At 42.0% G+C, this 16313-nt stretch overlaps 2 protein-coding genes across 2 annotated transcripts; one reads left to right on the plus strand and one right to left on the minus strand.

Moving 5' to 3' along the window:
- The first annotated feature begins 1413 nt into the window (after window positions 1–1413).
- Window positions 1414–12085, plus strand: CCT2 (chaperonin containing TCP1 subunit 2). The gene is made up of 16 exons (XM_066319150.1): window positions 1414–1520; window positions 2351–2425; window positions 2797–2862; window positions 2961–3072; window positions 3902–3978; window positions 4695–4807; window positions 5420–5622; window positions 5825–5925; window positions 6005–6132; window positions 6539–6642; window positions 8188–8307; window positions 8875–9003; window positions 9089–9192; window positions 10174–10273; window positions 10992–11133; window positions 11782–12085. Exons 1-16 carry the CDS (start codon window positions 1518–1520, stop codon window positions 11810–11812), a joined length of 1608 nt encoding a protein of 535 aa, XP_066175247.1. The 5' UTR covers window positions 1414–1517; the 3' UTR covers window positions 11813–12085.
- A 2374-nt stretch (window positions 12086–14459) lies between these two features.
- On the minus strand, window positions 14460–15411 carry LRRC10 (leucine rich repeat containing 10). Its single transcript, XM_066319164.1, has one exon. It carries the CDS (start codon window positions 15364–15366, stop codon window positions 14530–14532), a length of 837 nt encoding a protein of 278 aa, XP_066175261.1. The 5' UTR covers window positions 15367–15411; the 3' UTR covers window positions 14460–14529.
- Window positions 15412–16313: the final 902 nt, after the last annotated feature.

Genomic DNA, 16313 nt, shown 5'->3' on the forward strand with positions numbered 1-16313 from the left:
ACAGTGCAACTTGAAAAATTGCCCTTGGCACAGCAGAGGTGAGGGCACTGCAAGCTGAGAGAGGCAGGAGCCCAGAACCAGCCCTGCTGCCGTGTTCTTCCTATTCTGGTGTCACTGCTTTTACACATTGTTAATCATAGCTTAGCAATGGCCAAAAGCCCCTTAAACCTAATTTGCTAATTTGCTGTAGTTTTTCTGTGATCACTGGATCTTTCAAAGCCTATAACTTGGATAAGTCTGAGGCACTTAAAAATCTTTTTTTCTCCCAACTCATCACAGTAGCAGCAAGTGTAAAATTAAATGAATTATTACTTCACTGCAAATCTTTATGAATGCTATGATTCCGAGAGAAGCTGTTTACATTGTTTTAGTTGTATTATTTGCCCTAGCCAAAACTTAAATAGTTTTCTGCATAACTATGAGGAAAATTAAAGATATTTAAATTAAATTAGTAGGCTAGTTTTCAGGACAGGGTTATGGAGGGAAGTGTATCTAAAGTGAAGAAAACAGGACAAATAACGTACTCAAGATCTAATATTAACTAGGTATCAACAGAATTAGCAATACAGGTGAGAGTTGGCGGTTTTAGGTTTTTTGTTTGTTTGTTTTTTGTTTTTTTTCTGTCTTAATTGGGATGGATTTCTGTCTCTGGCCAGTTTGAACCTAGACCAAACAACTTTCCATATATCCCAAGAGTTTAGTAGCTAGCAGCAAGAAGAGGGATACCACTGGAATTAGTTCTGGAGGATGAGGCATACAAAATATTACAGGTTGATTTCGGTCTTTTTTTTTTTTTCTTTTTATATGACCAGGTAAGGGGCTTTTTGTGTAGAGGGAAAGCAGTGACAAAGCAAGGTTTAAGTGTTCTCTCACACTGGCAAAGCTGCCAGGGGCCTAGTTACCAGGTTTTTGTATTGAATTGCACAGTGTATTGAGGGGGAATGCGCTGGGCATCTATGCTGACTGCTTTTAACTGGAGACGTGGTCTAAGAGCAGCCATCTGGGATGGGCTGTCAAGCACATTGGAGGCCACAAGCAATAACTAAAAATGCTTTTGACCTGTCTGAGAAATGACCTCCAGGAATATCACAGCACCGCAGAATCACAAAACAGTTTGAGTCGGAAGGGACCTTAACAATCATCTCGCTCCCCTCCCTCTGCCATGGGCAGGGACACCTTCCACTCGACCAGGATGCTCAGAGCCCATCCAAACTGGCCTTAAACACCGCCAGGGATGGGACACGCACGCTTTCTCTGGGCAACCTGTTCCAGTACCTCTCCACCCAATGTCAGGAACTTCTTCCCAACAGCTCCCCACTCCACAGAACCCGTCCCAGCCCCGAGATGCTCGGACGCTCTGGGCGCGGGGCCGGACTGCGGCTCCCAGAGCGCCGCGCGCCGCCGGAAGCGGCGGCCACAGTGACGCCACTTCCGGAGGAGCTCGTGGGGGCTGCGGCGCGGCGCTGGTTCTCTGCTGAAGGAGGGGGCGCACGGCGGGGCCCGGCGGCACCGGCACCATGGTGAGCGGCGGGCCGGTGGCGGCGACGGCGGCTTGGCCCAGGGCAGGGCAGGGCCGGGCCGGGCCAGGGGTGCGGCGAGGCCGGGCGGGGCTGCGCTCCACGCGGGCGGGCGGGCGCGGGAGGCCTGCGGGCCGCGCCCTTCCTCTCCCCGCGCTGTGCCCAGGGGTGGGGGCGGCGCTCGCGACCCCGCGCGCGGGTGGCCCCGAAGGTTCTGGAGCCGGGGCGGGGCCCACGCGCGGTGACCCCCCCGACTCCGAGCCCTGATAGGTGTGCTTGGGTATTGGAGCCTTGTTCCTGTAAGGCCTGGGGTGCTCTGCGGATGTTGAATATCCTTAAAGCATGATACTGGTGGTTTCTGCTAGGATAAATCTGCATTGATATTAAAAAAAAAAAAAAAAAAAAAAAAAAAAGACAAGTTCGGCTCAGGTATCAAAATGTAAAGTCTCAGTAAATAGTGGTCAGTAAATAGACTCGTTTTGGTTCTATCTGGCTGTGCCTGCCCTCGGGCTGTGTGGAAGGGCCGGCTGGTGGGGCAGAGCAGCCGCGCACGCCCAGCCCAATAGGGATCTGCTGGCAGGGGCCTTGTGTGCACTGCAGTGTGCGAGCAGCTGCACTCGGCCTTGTCATCCCTTCACAAGACTGTGAGATTGCAAGACAGATTTTTAAGAACCTTAACTGTGTCCTAAATATACCTATGACCACAGCAAAATGGGATACGGAAGTAGTTTTATTAATACAAACATCGTTTAAGTTGTTAGTGTCAGGGGTTTGCTTTGAAAACACATGGTTTTATTGAAGCTAGGACAATATTCTTATATTAACTCTTCTAGGCATCCATTTCCCTTGCTCCTGTGAACATTTTTAAGGCAGGTGCAGATGAAGAGAAGGCAGAAACAGCTCGGTTGGTAAGTTTAATTCTCTAAGAAATTGGTAGTACTTGAGGTAATTAAAATTTGTCTTTTCTACTACTAAAAATACTTTTATGTATCATGATATGTAACTGCTGGCTTTTCTTGTTGCATGGCTGCAAACAGAAGGGAGGAGTGTTGTTTATACTGAAAATTAGAGAACCTTTTCATTGTCCAAACCAAAGTACCTCTACTGGAGCTCAGAAGATTGGTGCTTATTGGGTGGTATTTCGTCTGGCTTTGAGACAGATTTACAGTTTCTGGGATGGAAGGGCTGGTTTAAATGTGGAAAGCTATTTGATAGTGTGTAATTCTTGTATTACACTAGAAATAAATTGTTCCCTGCGGTCTATTTATTTTCATTTCAGTCATCCTTTGTCGGTGCCATTGCCATTGGTGACCTAGTCAAGAGCACCCTGGGGCCTAAAGGCATGGTAAGACAGCTGCAGGCTCTCAGCAGTCATACCTGTTAATTTAGCTTTAATAGTTACAGTGTGTTTTCAAGCAGTGTTCTAATTCTCACATCTTGTAGGACAAGATTCTTCTAAGTACCGGGAGAGACAGCTCTGTGACAGTTACCAATGATGGTGCAACCATCCTGAAAGCTATTGGAGTTGACAATCCAGCTGCCAAGGTCTTGGTTGGTGAGTTATTAAAGGCTCAATATGTCTTAATTTATAACTCTATTACAGAGTTTTTCTTTGTTATTAGAAAAGTGTTCTTGAAATACTGGAAAAAATTGAAGGGAGAGGGAGCAGAAATCCTTAAGTAAGAAGGGGCAGGGTATTGCAAGAGTTGTGGCATTCTGCAAAAGTAAAATGGTGGTGTATGCTGCTCTTCAAAACTAATTTTTTTACTTTTCCCTCAACCCTGCTTTGTCCCAGGGGTCAGAAGGGACAAAAGAGAGCTGTGTGCCCCTCTTTTTGCAGTGAGAAAGTTTTGGAACAGAAATCCGTGCAGCAACAGAAGTTCTGTTTTTCCCAGATTGAAATCTCTGTCACTCAGGGAGCACTGTACTTCTGTATAGAGTTGACCATTGTGAACTACTGTTTTACTGTGCCAGTGGTCCACCAATGGTGACAAGCAGGAGCCTGAGCTATTGAGTGTGGGCTTTACTAATGATTTTGTGTTTGCTGTGTCCCAGTTTATCAGCAGTTCATGCAGCAGGCCTGGTTATTATAGTCTCTGATCCTGTATCCATACCTTAGAGCTTCTATCCAGCTGTACTTCCTTTTGATCAAGATCTTTTGGATGGGGAACAGAGGAGAGCATCTTGACCATCACCAGGCTGCAGCTGGTGTCCAGGTTGCAAGTAATGAGCAGGAATTTGAAGGATGCTGAATTTCATTTGCATCTCTTGCTTTTCTGGGGTTTTTTTAGTGTTCCCTCTTTACACAAAGAGTAAGATCTGTTTTACTTGTCCAAGTTAATGCATGGGAAAAATAGTATTAATACTGTGTTTTCCTCCTTCAGATATGTCGAAGGTTCAAGATGACGAGGTTGGCGATGGGACTACATCTGTCACAGTGCTGGCAGCTGAGTTACTGAGGGTGATGTATTACCTTTCTTTCAGATGTTTGTCAATGTACTTCTGTGATACCACCAGCAGGAGGTGTGTTATCCTATGTTTGTGAAACGGCTCTGAAAGCATAGAAAGGAATATCTTGCTCTGTTGCTGTTGAACTTGATAGGGGAAAAAAAAACCCTTAGGTATTGCATCATCATCTTTTGGGTATTATTTTAGACTATTATTCCTTATGTTATTTATTATAAACTCTCAGGTGTTTTAAGTTGACTCTTAAAGTTCATTTCCTGGCTATTGCGTTGAGCAGCATGCAGCAGTATGCTTAGTTGTGAGGCTCAGTCCTCTGAAATCCGTTTCCATAGGAAAAGAATCCTGCGAAATTCTGGTCTTTGCTCTAGACCTGAATTCATACTGTTCCTTTAAGCTCAGTCTGGATTTTATGCTTATGGAAAAATGTACACTGTCAAACTCTGAACCTGAAATTACTATGAAAGAGATTCGAGAAATGAGTAATTCTTCCTTGCAGAGCTGTGTCAGAAAGTCTGATCATCTCAGGTTCAGGAACTGTAATCAAAAACATCTTAAGGAATGATCTATCAGTTTGCCAAGTTCCTCAGAAAAAAATGAAGAAAGCTTTTTTCAACTACACTTTAAATTGCATCCATAAATGAACATGTCTTTTCTAGTTAGTGTCACTGTATTGTTTTGGGGGGGAAATAATTACTGATTTCATTTAAATAGGAGGCAGAATTACTGATTGCGAGGAAGATTCATCCTCAGACCATCATTGCAGGCTGGAGAGCAGCCACAAAGGCTTCAAGAGAGGCACTTTTGAAAGCGGCTGTGGATCATGGGTTAGTAATGTCCATTTGCTGTAACTCTTCATAAAAAACTACTGAAGATCAAAACATCAATGCAAATTACAGTCCATTGGTAAATTCTTCACTCTTATTAAAGCAGTGTGAAGGCTGAGTTCATGAATTGTAACAGTTGAGGAAAAAATACTGGTTTTTTTCAAATGAGTTATAGAAGCTTTATGATATTCAGAATTACTTATGTGCAGAAATGAAATATAAACTGTAATTTACTCCCTGGAACAAATATCTGAACTGTTCAGATTTTGTCCTCACATTTTAAATATAACTATTTCCCATGCCTAGCACTTTGTGAGCACAAACTTTCTAAAGCTGAATGCAAAAATTTTTCTAACTTTCTAAAGCTGAATGCAAAAATTTTTCTAACAAAAATTTTTGTAACAAAATTTTCTTACACTCTGCTTACAGTCTTTTGTATTTGAAATAGAAGGTTGTATTCTGGGACAGTGGAGGGATTCTGTGCAGCATTCCTCAAAAGAAAATATGGTACATATAGTCAGAGGCTAGGAGAAGAGGGCAAAGACTCATGGTAGCCTACTGGTTGTTAAGGCTTTCAGACTTTCCACTTTAATTGAACTGTCTTTGTTTCAGTAATGATGAAGTGAAGTTCCGTGAGGACTTGATGAACATTGCGGGAACAACTCTTTCATCAAAATTACTTACTCACCATAAGGATCACTTTGTCAAGCTAGCTGTAGAAGCTGTTCTTAGGTTGAAAGGTTCTGGTAATTTGGAAGCTATCCATGTCATTAAGAAACTTGGTGGAAGTTTGGCTGATTCCTACTTAGATGAAGGTAAGTCTTTGAGTGTTGACTGTGTATGCATTTGAGAAATAAAGCTGCTAAAGGTTACATATCTATGTAAATTTAGGAAATTTATAGGAAACACTGTTGTGTTACTATTAAATTGAATACTAAAGATGGGGGATTTTGTAATAACTAGTAATCGTTCTCATTTTTTAATTTGAAGTTTTACGAGACCTTTCTGTTGCTACAGGCTTTTTACTTGATAAGAAGATTGGTGTAAATCAGCCAAAAAGAATTGAAAATGCAAAGATTCTTATTGCAAATACTGGTATGGATACAGACAAGATTAAGGTATGTGATAGAACTACTGTTGAGAAACTGTGTTTTGTAAATGGAATTTTGAGACTGACCTCTCTTTTCTTTGATTTAGATTTTTGGCTCTCGTGTTAGAGTGGACTCCACAGCAAAAGTGGCAGAAATAGAACAGGCAGAAAAAGAAAAAATGAAGGAGAAAGTGGATCGTATTCTTAAACATGGAATAAATTGCTTTATTAACAGGTGTGTATTTCTTGGGAAAAGGAGAGAGGTGTGTTACTTCCCATGTTCTAGTTCACTCTGCTAGAACACGCACTAAAATGCCCAGCAGATACTTAGGATCAAAGGACTTAGACCTTAAAGCATATGACTGCCTGAGCTTAGTGTGATAGTGTTTCCTCAGAGAAAGCATCCTAGTTGGATTTTTTTTTCCTTAGTTTTGCATGTTTTCCTTTTACATGGTTTTATTGCATTTGCTTCTGTGCTGTGTAACATTGCATGTGTGGCAGGTGCCTCATACATTGACTGCTTTAGTAGCTCTCAGGAATCTGTCTTTTGTCCATGCTACTGAGAATCTGGTGGGTTTTGTTACTCTGTTATTTTCAAATGTTTGTTCTGTGTGTGATGGTGAGATGTGTTTTAATTTTAGACAGCTGATCTACAACTACCCTGAACATCTCTTTGGAGCTGCTGGTGTCATGGCTATTGAACATGCAGACTTTGCTGGTGTAGAACGTCTGGCTCTTGTCACAGGTGTGTAGAGTATCTTCTTGTATGAAACTTGGAAGGGCATTAATTAATAATTAAACATTATTTGTTTGATCATTAGTAAACATTAAACTTACTTAAACATACTTCTTTTCTCCAGCATTTGTGAATGAAGGATCATAATGCAAAACATGGGATATAATTTAGCAAGTTAGTGCCAGTTTCTAATTTTCTTTCATATTTTAAAAATATTTTCAGTTAAGTTCCTGCTTGCTAAGATTTTGAAATGTTTATTTTCTAAGGAAAAGATGAAACTTAGCAACAGAAAGACTAATTCCAGAAGTTAATACTAACAGTTCTTGATTCTATGATAATAGCATTTGGATCTAAATGGCTGTTATTTGACTGTGATGATAGAGAAGACCTAAAGACTCATCCCTTGTTAAAAATGTGGGCCTGAGTTGTTGACTTGAGGTGGACCTCAAATGACATGAACAGCCTGGATATTTTGAGTAGTGGTGAGCATAAATGTGATTCTAGTAACTAAAGAAAATGAAACCTCTGGAAAGCTACAGATAATTCTCATTGCTGCAATTAGAGATAGCTAACTGGGACGTCATAGTTGATTTTGAAAGTGATCAGGAAGATGAATTTGCTTTGCAGGAGAAAAACAAGGCAGTGTCTTTTTCTATCTCAGCAAAACTGAAATAGCAATTGTGTGTGACTGTCAGTAGGCACACTGACACAGGCAAATGCTTGATTGAGAGGAACATTGCTTACACTCTGGAACAAATTCAAAGCAGATTTTCTACGCAGAGCAAACAGGCCTTATCAGACCACACTGAATAGTTGAATAGTTTAGCTGAAAAAAGGACAAGTTTTTAATATACACAAACTCTCTGCTAGAAGTTTTGGTTTTTCTTATAGTGCTACAACTTCACAGTGCTGCAAGCTACTGTGGGATAATTAAGCACGCACTGGGAATGCATACATGTAAAGAGCTTTCTAATAGAAGAGGAAAGAACTAGAACAAGATGACATTTTGTTCTTTGTAATGCTTGTTTTGTTTATGATGTGGCAGTTTACAGATCATGCACAGTATTGCAGCTACAGAATGGAATGAGACTTCCAAAGCAGGAGAGTGGTGGCCACTGGTTCTCAGCCATCATCAGGCAGGCAAAATGAGTTCTTCACAAGCTCAAGTTTAAAACATAGGAGACTTAATTTAGTATTTTATAAATACTTTATCAGTAAGTATTATAAAAACTTGAAACATACTGACATTTTAATGTTAGCAAAAATGAACGTTTATTCTGTTATCAGACACAACTCACAAGCATTTTGTTCCTTGTGATGTGAAACAAAACATGGGTGTTTTAAGGATTTATCAGCATTGGTTAAAGGTTTCTGGTGCCATATGCTGACATCAGAAAGTCTTAGCTTATCAGTATTGTTAATTTAGATTTATTTTGGGGCAATTACGAAGACTTTTTTTTCCCACACACAAAACCCCCCTGCTTTGTTTAGACCTTGGCTGAAACGATGCTTTCAATTGTGAGCTCTGATTTCTTTATGATCTTACACTTTTAGGGGGTGAAATTGCATCCACCTTTGACCACCCTGAGCTAGTAAAACTAGGAAGCTGCAAGCTTATTGAAGAAGTCATGATTGGAGAAGATAAACTCATTCATTTCTCTGGAGTAGCAATGGGTAAGTGTTTTGTCACTAATGGTGTATTGTAACATTTGTGTTAACCTTCTGCTAATTCTGTTGAGTTTCCAGTGAGGCATAGGAATTCTGTAATGATTTATGTAACTGTTCTTGTTAAAGCCTTGCTTTTCAGTAAAAATCCCTGCACAGTTTCATAGTTGAAACTCTGGATGTTTCATGTTGTGTAAATGAACATATAATCATTTTTAAGGATAGGAACCAAGTTTTCTTCTTTGGGAAATTCAATTTACAAGAAAAGCAGCAATATGACATACTTAAAGACCTTGAGAGCTTGTTCTAGTAAATGCCAATCTCTAATTTTTCAAGGAATTTTGAGGCAATATTAATTGTCTCGTAAATAAATAAGGTGATGTGGAACCAAAGCAATAGCACTGTCTTCATAATTTTATTCTATCTTTGAAATGTCATCATGCTTTCTTTTGCTCCCAAAATTCAGTAATACAAAGCTTGACTGCAGTGATAACAAAACCATTGTAAACACTTCGTGATAGCCCATTTTTGTGTCCTGGTTTCTCTTTTTAATCCTTTTACATTTGTGCTTTCTAGGTGAAGCTTGCACCATAGTTTTGCGTGGAGCCACACAGCAGATCCTAGATGAAGCAGAGAGGTCTTTGCATGATGCTCTCTGTGTCCTGGCCCAGACAGTGAAGGACACAAGAACTGTGTATGGTGGAGGTGAATATCAGATTCTTCATACATGTCACACATTTTGTATTGCTGAATGTCAGATATGTAACATCTGTGTGCCTTCAATGAACAGGTTGTTCAGAGATGCTGATGGCTAATGCTGTTGCAGAACTTGCTGTCAGAACACCTGGCAAAGAGTCTGTTGCAATGGAGTCCTTTGCTAAGGCTTTACGAATGGTAGGTTTATTTACTCAGATTGCTGGATTAAGAGAGAAAGTTTCATGAAGTTCACTAACTTGTGATATCAGATATTTGCTTCACTTTAAAAATTTTGGTTGTCCAAAGTAAAAAAGTGAAGTTTAGCAGCACATCTTGGATAAACAAAGGGGGAAATTTTTTTTTTTTGTCTTAGGAAAAAAGTACTGGTGTTTTAATAATTCTGCATGTTACAAAACTGTGACTGTTGATACGCTAGCCCTCCTCTAACTGGTTTTTATTCATTTTACCTGCTTATTGAAAGTGCTGCAGAAATTTAGAAAAGGGCAATCCTTCTGTTCCATTGGTGCTCTAGTGCTGTTTGGGTGTATTCATACTCTAGTACTGTCTGCAAATTTCTAGTCTTGCATTGGAGAATGCATCTTAGTAGGAAGTGTGCATCTTAGTGTTACAAGAAATATTAGTAGAGTTGTGCTAACAGGGTGTCTGTTTGAGAAAAAAATTGACTTTCTGCAGTTTAAATTAGGGAAAACCTTTCTCCAAGGAAAATGTAATTCAAGAGCTTAGTAACACTTGGCATTACCTCTGCAGTCAGCACATGCAAGTTTGCACTGCTGTCACAGAAACAGAACAGAATGATCAGGTAGTTAAGGCTTACCAGCAGGCTGGTGCTTTTTAAATGAAAACATTTCTCCACTTGTAGTCTGAAATGGTAAAAGACAAGATTCTTTTTTTTTCTTCTCTCCATGTAAAATGAACTGACAAATCTTCTAACATGCTTCTGCCCTCTTAGGTACTTTCTTTCAACAGAGTCTTGAAATTCTTAGAAAGCTAGTTTGGGTTTTTTACTTTTCCTTTATCACAGTAACAGATCATCTGCCATGTTTCTGAAGCAAGAATTCTTGAAATTCAGTTGTAAACTAATACCATCCAAGAACATTTAATGTTTACTAACAATCAGTCCCTGTGTTAATAAAAAACAACCTGTGTTTATCCCCTTAGATCCCAACAATAATAGCTGATAATGCTGGCTATGACAGTGCTGATTTGGTTGCTCAGCTCAGAGCTGCTCATAGTGAAGGGAAGACTACTTATGGACTGGGTAAGGGGATCAGCTTTACTTCTGTGTTTGAATTGCTGTTTGGCAGGTCCATTAGGCTCATTAAAGTTGGTCACGTATGTCACATATATTGTGACATATATTCAGCAGGGAGAGCTGAGTATGTTGATTTCTTTACTTTGCACAGGACTTGGGTGTACAGCACTACATTTCTTTCTGTTCTACCAGGCTTTTGACAGTAGAGTGAAAACCTTTGTTTTTTAAGTGGATGGTTTCCACCTCTAAAAACCACTTTCCTTACACTGAGTCTCGTTATAGGAAGCTTAAAAAGAAAAACGTTGTTTTAAAACTGCAACGAGATAAAAACCCAGAAGAACCAAACATCCTTCTCCTTCACCCATCCCTTTGCCCCTTCTCCCCCACAGCTCCCCGGCAAAAAAAAAACAACCGAACAACAACTACAGAGTTGTGGAGAAGATCTCTGAAGTTAACATACCTAAGCACCATGTGTTGAGAGTACTGCTGGCATCTTGTCTCCAAGTAGATAGTTTTTTTCATTCATTGTTCGTATGTAATTGCAACATTAGGCTTAAATCAGGAGTCTCGAGTTAGAAGACTTCGTTTAAAACTTCCCGAACTACCAGTATAGTTCATTTGAGCAGATAAGTTACTCTGCTCTCATCTTCTTGTAATTTCCTTAAAAAAATGCTGAGTTAAACAAAACCAAAAAACCATCTCTTAATGTTTTTTCTTCTTCCAGATATGAAAGAGGGTGTCATTGGGGACATGTCACTTTTGGGAGTAACAGAAAGTTTCCAGGTCAAAAGACAAGTTCTGCTGAGCGCAGCTGAAGCAGCAGAAATGATTCTTCGTGTAGATGACATCATTAAAGCAGCACCGAGGTATGATCAGAGTGTCTGCATGGTCAGTTACAGTGCTGCAGAGTAACCCTCCTTCTGTGGAAGATTAAGGCTGCAGAAAAGTCTTGTTCTAAAAATGCTTTACTTGAAAGGGAACCTCACATGTGACATGCTGATGTTCATATTAGATGATTTTATTCCGTTTGCAATATCATCAGGCCTTTAGAGCCATCAGCACAATCTTAAATTGTTGTGCCTGAGTAATGCCTAGTTAATCTTAGGTCACCACTAAACATCTGAACAAGTGGCTGACCAAAGTGTAAGGGATCCTGCTTGTTTTTTCTTCTGGCAAGAAATGTGGGGGAATGTCTGGCTGCTTCTAAGATAAAATCTGCAACTGAAACAAGAATGTGTTTGTTAAAAGGTTTGAGAAGAATTGCTGCTGATAGGCAGATTATCCCCTGGGTGCCTACTACCAGGCAGCTTTCACTGCTTTTTGAATCACTAAGATTTTTTTTTAAGCATGGTCATGGGTGATGTGTTAGCTTTGAGGTTGTACTGATTTTTATGTTGTGAGATAAAGCTGTAACTGAACACAAAATACTAACTAAAGATTAAAAATAAGGGTGGGAGAGGGGCTGGTGGACATCAGCATGGTGAGAATTTTCTGATTTTTCTTTTTCTCCCCAGAAAACGTGTACCAGACCATCGCCCCTGTTAAGTTTTCTTCAGTACTTGAGGATGTGTGGACCAGATCTCACCTAGTAATTTTTTTAATGGTCTAGTTTTTGTGAGGTTATGGAACAGAAGCTTGAGACAAACAGATAACCGTCAATGACGCTGTCTTCAGTTGGTTTTTACTTACTGGAGCTTGTATGTGTTGTGGGGAAGCATTCACTTTCAGAGGTGTATAAACCAGGGGTTTTACACAACCCTATCCCTTCTGTTCCATCCAGGTTCCACTTAAAATACACAGAAATAAAAATAAATCAATGATTCAGATTCCCCAAAGTTGTATTTCTTTCTGTAGAACCAAGAAGGGCAGATCCATTAGGACAGCTGTGGTGTGCATCCTTGGGAGTGACTGAGCCCCCATGGCTTGCTGGTTCATGTTGATCTGCTGTATTAGTATAAGTGGCTTACTCCAGTCCTGGCTGCATAGGTTTTGAGTTGGGGTCCTAGAAATAGGTTTTTAAGTTAGATGATGTATTTTTCTAGTGATATCGGAGTATTACTTTTTTTTTTATGATGAAAGTGAGAGGGTGGAAGAGGAACCTCAATCAATGCCCAGAATGACAACTAAGTAATCTTACAGCTTTTTATAGCACAAATTTTACATTCTGCTGAGGGTAGTTGAGAGGAACATGCAGTTTGAGAGAGGGCAACATTCTCGACCAAACAGTCGGAGTGTTGATCTATAAAGTACTGGACTGACTTTACAAACACTTACAGTTGAGGACACTTAGCTAAAAATATGCCAGGCTCCATAACATTCACTTCCTGCCCTCTCTGTCCCGCCCCTTTCATGTCTGTTGTATCCTGTCTTTATATTCACTTCCCTATCCCAGCAGTTGCTGCAAAGGCGACATGTTTGGTGACTGGGCTGGTTTCTTTGTGCCTAGGTTGGAGGGAAGCCTGTGATGCCTGCAGCAGTCAGCATGCAGATCTGTAAGCACAGACAAGCAGGGGCCCTGTCTGTGTGGGGGCGCAGAATGGTGCCTGCTGGGCCTTGTGACCTTTCTAGCCTTTGCAAGTGTAGTACAGCACCTGGCACACACCAGGGCAAGTCTGCCAAAGCAGAAGGATTAGGCTGAAATACCAAGTATGTGTGTGAAGAGTTTTCTCCCTTAGATTTCTTAAAATGAAGGGAATCGGCTTACAGAACCCTCCCCTTAACTCTTGACAGAGACTCTTCGGCTCTCCAGAAGTGACAGTACTGTGTGGAGAGGGCTGAGTGAAATACAAGCTTTGATAAGCCAGTGAAAACACGCTCTTCCCCATCCCCTCAGATAAATACAGGACCAGCTCAGTTCTGTGGGATATAAAACATTGACCATGAAAAAAATTTTGTGTCCTGCTTTCCTTTTTGTAGGAAGAAGTTGTTGGAACAAGACTAGATAACAAAGAATTTGCTGCTAATTCCAAAGAAAGATTTTTTTTTTTAACTTTGCATGGTGCTAGTATAGTTTTATTTAAATTGACTAGTAGCACACTATGGATGCCAACCAGATGCAAATTTGTACTTCATTTAACAAGACAATAAGTGCTAGCAGAGTGTATATTTCCAGATAATTTTTCAAGCATGTAGATGACATTAAGCAGTCAAGAACTGGCATGGAATCAAACCTTTTCTGGGAAGTCAACTGCCAGTTCTGCAGGCTGCGCTGGTGAGACAGTTCCTCTCAAAAAGTGTGCCGCCAAGGGCTCTCCGCCCTTATTAAAAAAGGTGTCACCTAATAAATCCACGCTATGGAGTCTAAAATATCACTTTCAACCAGATTTCTGTTACTCAAAGCAAAGCTTAAAAAAAGGTGCATTTTTAAGGGGATCTGAACTGGTCCAAGTTGGAAGCTTGAGAAATACCCAGCGGAAATCAGCTGAGTAAAGTTTGCCTCATTCAGATTATGTGCAAGCCTATGGTGACAGCTCACAGCCCTGGAATTTATTCATGCAAGTTTACCTTTGCAGCTCTTGTGTTTTTCCTTTTTAGTCAGGCTTTGATTTTCTTCTTTGCTTCTGCATGAAAACTTGTCCTGTACAGCTGCCCTTAGAGTTGTCAGTAACAAAACCCAGCCGCAAAGCCTACAGATTTCCTCACCATCGTTTGAATGCTGCTTGGCAGTAACAAAACAATTGTCACAAATTTTGCAGGAAGAAGGAGGCGAGCCCCCTGTACAAATGTGCTGTTTCCTTGATAGTGCCGCTGGGACTCTGCTACTACTTCCACTTAACAGACAGGGAAACCTTGAAGGTGTTGCTGCGTTTAGGATGTGTAATTTGAGACCAATGGTGTGGGTTGCTTTAGAGCTGTGGGTCTCAGTGGTCACCTTGAACAGTGGCTTCCAGCTGAGCTGGGACACCTGAGCAAGGTGGAAGGGAGAAGAGTGAGCCCACAGGTGAGGAGCAGCAAGTCCTTATGTTCTCCATGTAATCCCCCCATGGCAAACATATAAACTGAGTTTTCATCTCTGTTGTCCACTGTGCATGGTCCCAGCATGGGAAGAGCGGGAGAAGGAAGACGTCTGAAGGAGAGTGCAGGGTGCTGCACAAAGATGGCTGTCTGCAAGAGTTTTGCTGTCGCATTATCTCCAGGCTGATGCACATACTCCTGATTGCCAGATGGTGTGGTGCTCCCCGGACCACCAGCAAGCAAGGGAGAGGGAGAGGTTGGGCAGTGGTGGGAATGCGCTGCCACCTTGGCCAAAAGGGGCAGTTGAGTCAGCAGGGCTCGGCTTCTGGCTCGGTCTTGGCGGCAGGAGGCAGCAGTGGCTTCTCGTCGAGCATGATTTCTACCACCGCCCCCGAGCGCTTGCGGGGCTCAGGGGTCTCCTCCGACCATCTGCCCACCCTGCGCACCCCTTTGGCCACTTTGGGTGCATTCCTGCAGGGGTTGTGGTCGTAGATCACCAGCTTCAGGCCAGGGAGGTGAGCAAGGCTGGGGAAGAACTGGATGGAATTGCGATCCACGTCGATCACCTCCAGGAAGGGCATGTCCAGGAGCACGGGAGGGAACTCGGACAGCAGGTTCCCTGACAGCCAGATGGTGCGCAGCTCCTGCAGGCACTGCAGCTGGGGAGGGAGGGTGCGCAGCGCGTTGGAGCCGGCATGCAGCGTCTTGAGCAGGCTGAGCTCACACACCACTTCGGGCAGGTACTGCAGGCAATTGGACTCGATCCAGAGGGTCTTGAGGTTCTGCAGGAGTCGGAGCTCGAGGGGCAGGCTGCAGAGCTTGTTGTTGCCCAGGTAGAGGATGCACAGCTGCTTCAGTGTGCACACAACTAGGGGCAGTGCTTTGAAGTTGTTGAAGTCCAGTGCCAAGATCTGCAGGTTTTGCAGCTGCTCCAGCTCGGGGGGCAGATGGTTCAGGTTGTTGTCGCTCAGGTACAGCTTAACCAGTTCCCTAAAAGAGCAAATGTGCAAAGGCAGTCGCCTCATCTGCCTGCCACTCAGATCGACCATTTTATCCACTGGCATCTCTTCTAGGTCTTCTAGAAGGTACTTCTGGCACTTCTTAGAGGGCACAAAAGCAAGTATGGCTTTCAGACTGTTGCCCATCTCGGGAGTTTGTTTTGGAATGGCTGGGACTGCAAGGGATGGGACCCTGCCTTGGTCTTCTGCTGCACACTGGCCTGTTGGTAACTCGTTCTTCCCAATATAAGGCTCTGTTTACATGGCACCAGCCATTAATCTCAAGGGCTCTGAAATGTTTCTGATAACTGAATGAGTGTTTGGTGATGGGGATTACAGACAGGGTGACTCAGGGCCCAGGTCTCCCTCTCTCACCCACACTCCCACTTGCTCACCCCCCCGAAAACATTCCTTCTTGCACACTGTAAATGTTCTCTCATTTTGCCCCAAACAAAATAAGGGTCTCACCAATGTGAGCAAGAGCCCCTCAGCTCTTGCAGCAGCTGTGCTGTCTGTGTAGCCAATGCACGCAGCAAGGATGGGCTTGGGAAAGTAAACACCATGGCAGACCAAAGTTTTAAGCTCAGATGTTTAACTTTCATGAAACTTGCAGCAGAAATGTCAGATATAATCAAATTGTGGTTTAAAATACTTGTCAAGATTTGACTGACTTTCAAGATGAATGGTACTTTCAGGGATGTATTTTGAAAGGTGCCAAATACTTGGATTTCAGAGTGTAACTTGCCACCCAGTACTTACCTTAAAGCTTTAACACAAATCCTTGGCAAACTGCTATCTTGAGCGGTTCTACTGTTTATGTTCCTAATTGTATTTGTTATAGCCTCTGGCACTCTTGACCGTGTAGGGCCTTTTTAATTATGTTTTACTTCTTGTTTGTCGGGCCTTTTTCATTACATTATGTTTTACTCCTTGTCTGAATCCCAATGTAATGTGCTATCACAAATTGCCAAGGTTGATCTCCATCCGCTTTCCAACTGTGCTACTGCAGTTCCCATGTCTGTATCAAAACCTGTCAAGAAACTCCCATGGATTTAATTCCATTAAGGTTCTCACTCGTTATGAGTGGAATAAGT

This window comes from Sylvia atricapilla, chromosome 5 (genome assembly GCF_009819655.1).
Source record: "Sylvia atricapilla isolate bSylAtr1 chromosome 5, bSylAtr1.pri, whole genome shotgun sequence".
NCBI classification, from domain to species: Eukaryota; Metazoa; Chordata; class Aves; order Passeriformes; family Sylviidae; genus Sylvia; species Sylvia atricapilla.

Coding starts and splice junctions, on each gene's coding strand:
- CCT2 (XM_066319150.1), top strand. Junction 4,808..5,419: donor AAAGCGGCTGTGGATCATGG/GTTAGTAATGTC, acceptor TCTTTGTTTCAG/TAATGATGAAGTGAAGTTCC. Junction 9,193..10,173: donor TTGCTAAGGCTTTACGAATG/GTAGGTTTATTT, acceptor TTATCCCCTTAG/ATCCCAACAATAATAGCTGA.
- LRRC10 (XM_066319164.1), bottom strand. CDS start 15,366: ATGGGCAACAGTCTGAAAGCCATACTTGCTTTTGTGCCCTCTAAGAAG.